The following is a 6,413-nucleotide window of genomic DNA, read 5'->3' as shown; positions in this document are numbered from 1 at the left end:
ATAACGTGTGAAAGATTCATGTTCTTTTTTCATTTTGTATGTTTGACCATCACATGACAATTTAACTGTAAAAAAATTCCCTGCAATTGATTATTAATCAATAAATATTAAGAAATTTCTATAATCTTATAGGTTGCGTCTCCTTCTATCGATAGCTTCTCTACTCTGCCGGATCAAGAGATATCAGACTTCCAGATAGATTCGCGAGATTTGCAAGTGAAAGTAGACAATCCGCAGAAACACCTGGAAACTCTGGAGACCTATATCACATTTCGTATAACGACTAGGGTACGACTTTTTCACAATATGATTCAATTCAATTTCTGATAATGTAAATAATAAAAATAATATTAAATAATTCTGCAGACTACACGTCTAGAGTTTGAGGAAGGAGAATATGTAGTTCGCAGGCGATACAATGACTTCATTTGGCTGCGCCAGAAATTAGTGGATTCTTATCCAACACATATTATACCAGTAAGTTTTCGTTATTATTTTTGATATATAAAATATATATGGTATATAAATTATAATTGAGATACATATGATTGAAATGATATACATCGAAGAGAGGCTAAAAAATTATAAATCTCGGATTTTGTTACAGCCAATGCCAGGTAAGCATACGTTGCTCGCCCAACTGGACCGTTATTCCAAAGAATTTATCATAGCGCGTATGAAGCTTTTGCATATATTCCTAAATAGAGTCGTGAATCATCCTATTCTGAGTTGTGACAAAAATCTCCATATTTTTCTGACAACAAAACCTTCGGTAAGTATGACATTGCTGTAGAATTATATCAACTTTAAATCAATTACTGTTTAAATCAATTACAGGAATTTCTCGTTCATCGCAAAAATCGCGGGAATGTGCTCGGAAAAGTGACAGATTCTTTGCAAAATATAGCAAGTACTTATACGATGAAGCAACGTCACTTAGAGTTCGAACAGATTCGGGACTATTGTACAGCATTGGGTGAAAAGCTGTCGGCCATAGATAAAATTAATCATCGCATACATAAAGAGAGGCAAGGTGCGCACAAAAATTGCTCATAAATATATGTTGTACATATAATAAAATAGTTTTCAGCTATTTTTCATGTTGTACATTGTAACGCAATAGATTATTTATTGGAGCTTCATCAACTGCATCCCATATTCACACTGTGGGCAACTTCAGAACCAGAACTCACACCCATTTTATTAGCAATCGCTAAAGCGGTAGAAGCAAACGCAATGGCTCATCAGAAACTTCTGGAAAACGTTCCTAACGACGAACGCGAGTATGTTTCATACATTGAAGCGGTCAAGAATGCATTGTCCCGCCGTGATTCGATGCAGATTGAATATGAGATAACAATCGATGTATTGGCTAAAAGAAGATTAGAAAAGGATCAGGTACAAGCCTCGCTTATATCTTCCTCTTTTGTAATCTTTTTTTAAGTTAGTTAAAAAGAAAACTTAATATATTTCTAAATATCAATAACGGCTTATAATTATTGATATATATATATTAGGCATAGTAAAAAGAAATCCATTATTTTTGCATGAAATTGGAAAAAATAATGGATTTCTTTTTACTACACCTAATATGTATCAATATATTAGGTGTGGGAAAAAGTTCGTGGCGTTTTTCCCATTAAAAAAACGCCACGAACTTTTTCCCATACCTAATGTATGTATAATACACTACAGTTTTAGATTTTTTAATCTAAGGAAATTAATAAATATTATTTATATTTTTATATTGCTAAAAAGTAGGCAGTTACTTGTATTTTATATTGCTATTTTATGTTGCTAAAAAAGTAGGCAGTTAATTGTAGTTACATTTAATTGCATTTGTGTAGTTGGTAGGAAATACAAATTACACGATTCCGGCACAAGGCTGGGGCGGATCCCTATGGAAAGCGGAATCTCGCGACGAAAAATTGGAAAGACTCGGTCAAGCTATTCCACGATTAGCCAAACAAGCGGAGATACTACAGGATCGCGTGGAGTGCGCGAATGAAAATCTGCGAAGCGATTTTCAGAGGTGGAACGTGGAGAAGCAGCAAGATCTGAAGAACATGCTGATCACGATGACTGATCGACATATCAGACATTATCAACAGTGCATGAACGCGTGGGAGGAAATTCTTACCGGTCTTAAGTTGGACGGAATTGGATCTGACGTTAACGTAGGGCCGCCTGTTAAGATACCCGTTTGAACCGCTAGTCTTTTCGCCACTCAAAAAGGACATAGAATAAATATTCGTTATATATACGAAGGTAATACACCAGTTTAAAAGAATCTCTATTAAATAATGACACAAAGTTTATTATAATCTATAAAATGATCTATCATCAGTTTCGATATCATTGCTTTTAAAATTGAATCGTCATTTTTCGAAAAAGAAAAATTATGCAGTACTTGCGACATGACGCACGCATTTAATGACGATGAAAGTTGCATTTAATGCACATTATAATACGCTAATATCAAAACTCTAAAATTCTGCAAAAATTCGCCTTTATGATACAATAACCTTGTGAATTAAGTATAATGCATTTGGTCCTACACGCATGCAGGACATGTTTCGGTATATATCATGTACAAGAAAACAATTTTCTTGTACATCTTGACGTTCTTTTTTTTTTAGAGGTTTAGATCATCAATTAGTTTTGGGGACCAAAATATATCAAGACAATTATCACGCCTTTCCCTTCGCTCTCTCTTTCTTACTTTGAATCACATTACAATACATTTATTGACAATCAGTTTTGTCATCTATATCTACTAGTTACCAAAGTACAGTAGTTACCATGATAGCGTAGACAGCGTCAATGTATAGTATATAGCACTGGTAAATTTTACAAATCGGAGCAAAACGCTTGCGAGAACTTCGTTGTTAATTAGTACCTTTAATCTAAGTTATAAACGAGTCGCACCGCCCTGAATCGATTTTGCTTAGCAGCAAGTAAAAAAAAAGATGTAGCAAGAATCCTATATGGCTTACACATTCCTTTGTATATCCGTTATTTATGCTCGAAAGGGAAGATACTCTTTGCTGCTCACAGTATTGTTAATAATGCGGAGTACATTTCTCTACATTATACGCCGCGACTCGGCGAGTTGGCAAAAATGGCGGAGTTTGTATCAATAAATAAATTATTGTTTGCAATGAAGTGCGATGGCTCCTGCATCTTTCCTCACTCCATTAAGGCGTCGTTTGTACGTTCTACGTAGTATTCTGGTGTTATGTAGAACTGCACCAGATTGTCCAGATCGATGAGTTTGGTTATAGATTCGCCTGCAACGAACTCGATGTATTTGTTTTCAAAAATTTGATAAATTCAGAAAATACTGACCTGCCAAGCTCATCTCGTTATGAAGAAAACGCACTGTGTGTGCGTATGGTTGTTGAATCTTTTCTCGCAACTGCGTAGCCAAACGACGGGTTGGATTCCATAACTGGCTACGAAAATTCGGTATGTTTGTGATAGTCGGCTTCCAGGATTCAGGTTTTACTTCCTCCATTGGTAAGACATCCGTTATCCTGTATTGGCTCGTATCGATGTTCCATGTGAACTTACATCCGACTTCGTATTGTTTCCTCTCTTGCGGAATACTGGATATATCAATTTATTGAGATTAATTGTTATTGTTTTATTTAAAATGTAATATATGCAAAATTAACGTGCAAAGGAATCAACGAATGTAATTCCTAGGATAGCATGTGTGCTTACCATTGTGTTTGGCTACATAACTCACTTGCTTGGATTTTCATTATATGCAAACATATAATATCGCCGCTAAGCGCGCATACATCAATTATTTCGATATCATAGTCGCTACAATGCCAATATTTTTTCTTGAATCTTGAGCAGATCCAATCTGCTATATGATGAGAAAAAGTCTCGATATCAAAACTCAATTGTGTTATAGAAACGCATGGCACTATCTGAAAGTTTTTCGTTACATCAGAAATACGTTCATATTTTATTTTAAATTATTATTTCATTGATTATATATGGGATGTTCGACAATAAGTAACAGAAAATTTAAAAGTGATTTAAGAAAAAAAGTCTCCGCCGAAATTTTATTATTTTTTTATTTTATAATATTCTCTCTCTCTCTCTCTCTCTCTCTCTCTCTCTCTCTCTCTCTTTCTCTGAAAGTTTAAATATTTATGTAACAATGTTTAATCCATGAGTGTTTAAACATTTATAATTAAAAAACGAAGCCGAATTTGCAATTTCGGTTTTCTTGATTATAATATATATTTATATTTCAATCGTCTAAAGAGATTCGCTTTGTACAAAATTACACATCGAGAAAGTTTAATTTTTTGAAAATATATAATAATAAATATTTACCAGTTTTTCCGCTTTACTATTGCTGATCATCTGCATTTGAACATATCCGGAACCATGCACGAGCATCGGAAGTACACACTGGTAACTTACATACCCCCCTGTTTCTTCATCTACAAGTATTGTCTCAATATAGCACTAATTATAGTAAAAAACATTACAAGCAATAATCTGCAAAATCATATCTGCAAATTAATAATAACAAATCTACAATTTTGAATATATATACCTTCCACATCTGTGATCACCGATATCATCTCATCATCGAGTTCTATGTAGCTCCGTTTAAAACGCGCGGTGCATTTTATCAGAGGATATTGCAAGTTATTTCTAGGAACCAATGGCGAGAAATTCGAGCAACATTTGCTGACGCGATCTCTGTGCACGCTTCCATTAGACAGCTGATTCTGATTCAATGGTCGTAAGACACTTTTTTCAGCTAGAAAATAAACGTATAAAGTTTGTGTCACTTTATTTGAATTCTCATTCCGTTTCGATAATAATTGTGAGATTATTGTACCTGATTCGGTATTCGATAAGTCGTTGGCTATACTAATATCTTGAGCAAGATTTAATTCGTCTGATTCACTCTGATCCGAATCGACCCAATGTCTTCGGCCATTGGGTAGAACCGGCGACATCGCTGGGGAAGAGGGAATCTGATGTATAGAGCAGGTACCGCGATGTCTGAATTGATCGCGTATGTGCTTGAAAGGAACTATATTCTCTGCGTCTTCCGTCTCATCGCAAAACTCGTACTTCTTATCGGCAAGTCGGCGCTTCCTGAATGAACTTAGCTTTTCGCAGGTCGTCTCTTGTGCCTCGTCGGTGAACTCATACGCCTTCTCCGCCTCGAGGATGAGTTTGTGCGTCGCTCTCGTCGTTCTCGTCGATTGAGCCGTGACGGGTGGAGGTGAATGGAGATTCGATCTCTTGCGAGGACTCGGATGGCGAAAGGATCGGGCGATAGGCGGCGACATCAAACGAGACGAATATGAGGATGAGGGACTAATTGATACGGATTGCAACGGTGAGTTTATGGAAGCCACGGAGTTGTCTCGTTGCGACGCACCAGGTTGTGGCGAGCTCGGACGTTGCTGGCTGTTATTGCGTTGGACCTGGATTCTGTGACTAGATTCCGAATTGCGAGTGCGAAGGATGTCCGACGGTGGAGTGAGAATCGGTAACGACCACGTGGTCATCGCTCTGAGATCAGCGGGCAATCTCTGCGGCGTCGAGCGCGGCGAGCATGACGGATGTTTCACTAACGTGATAAGATCGCTGCCGATATTGAGTTCTTGCGATGTATCCTCGCAAAAATCCTGCAGGATCTTGTCCCGTACTGAGATGGCCGTCTGCTCGACGCCAGCCGGCCGCGAGACAGGGCTGCTGCTGCTACTGCTGCTGCTATTTCGGCACTTGCATTCAGTCATGTCCGAGCATTCGCACAACTTAACGTTTAAAGCGCCTGCAGCGGTAGACTTACTATTTATATCACAGACATAGTCGCTTTGATTATTGCTTGAGGTATTTAATAGCAAATCGTGTCCTAGCTTATCGTCTAATTTTATTGGTTCGTCTAGAAAGTCGTGCTCTATGCTGGATTCGCATTTGGGAGATCGATCGACGCATTCCGGCGTGCTCACTTTCTCATCCGAACTCTCATATCGTTCTGTCCTTGTCGAGTAATCCGTCTCCTCGACATCGCTCATGTCTAGCGGAATCGTGTCCGGAACGACGGGATCATGCATAACATTATCCTGTTTATCGCACGCTCTTTGATTCTTCGACTTAGGTATATTTAAATCTACCCTGAGAACATGTAGGAAATTTCCTGTATTGACCACTACGTGATTCCAATAATTCAGACATACTGTGGCTCGAAACTTCGGGTACGGCGAGATGACTTCATAAGTCGTGTGAACCGTAAGGCCATGTTGTAAACAGTTACATCGTACACAGCTATCCCAATTCGCGGCTAATTCTGACAAAGTTAATTTCGATTAATACTATTATAATTACGCTATTGCGAGTATATTTTATATATTATATATATTATT

The 6,413-nt window shown here is 37.5% G+C and overlaps 2 protein-coding genes across 3 annotated transcripts in view; one reads left to right on the top strand and one right to left on the bottom strand.

The window, feature by feature from the left end:
* LOC108693817 (sorting nexin-7-like) overlaps positions 1–3,146 on the top strand; it is a 4,290-nt gene extending 1,144 nt beyond the window's left edge. Inside the window, exons 2-7 of the mRNA XM_018202968.1 lie at positions 133–288; positions 367–477; positions 608–772; positions 838–1,033; positions 1,124–1,398; positions 1,848–3,146. Of these exons, the coding sequence (XP_018058457.1) occupies positions 133–288; positions 367–477; positions 608–772; positions 838–1,033; positions 1,124–1,398; positions 1,848–2,207 (1,263 nt within the window). The 3' untranslated portion in view covers positions 2,208–3,146. The remainder of the gene's footprint in view (positions 1–132; positions 289–366; positions 478–607; positions 773–837; positions 1,034–1,123; positions 1,399–1,847) is intronic.
* Positions 3,147–3,176: 30 nt separating this feature from the next.
* The window catches only part of LOC108693814, a 5,460-nt gene continuing 2,223 nt past the window's right edge, over positions 3,177–6,413 (bottom strand). Inside the window, exons 5-10 of one of the 2 annotated variants that reach the window (XM_018202963.1) lie at positions 4,874–6,337; positions 4,583–4,792; positions 4,357–4,466; positions 3,727–3,941; positions 3,349–3,608; positions 3,177–3,290 (exon numbers count right to left, since the gene is read on the bottom strand). In XM_018202963.1, coding sequence (XP_018058452.1) covers positions 3,190–3,290; positions 3,349–3,608; positions 3,727–3,941; positions 4,357–4,466; positions 4,583–4,792; positions 4,874–6,337 — 2,360 coding nt within the window. In that variant the 3' untranslated portion in view covers positions 3,177–3,189. Of the gene's footprint in view, positions 3,291–3,348; positions 3,609–3,726; positions 3,942–4,356; positions 4,467–4,582; positions 4,793–4,873; positions 6,338–6,413 lie in introns of those variants that run through there. The other variant, XM_018202964.1, reaches the window with a different exon arrangement.

Source organism: Atta colombica, unplaced genomic scaffold, assembly GCF_001594045.1.
Source record: "Atta colombica isolate Treedump-2 unplaced genomic scaffold, Acol1.0 scaffold11, whole genome shotgun sequence".
Lineage (NCBI taxonomy): Eukaryota > Metazoa > Arthropoda > Insecta > Hymenoptera > Formicidae > Atta > Atta colombica.
Note: the sequence above shows the minus strand (reverse complement) of the source record. Positions and strands in the feature narration are given on the sequence as shown.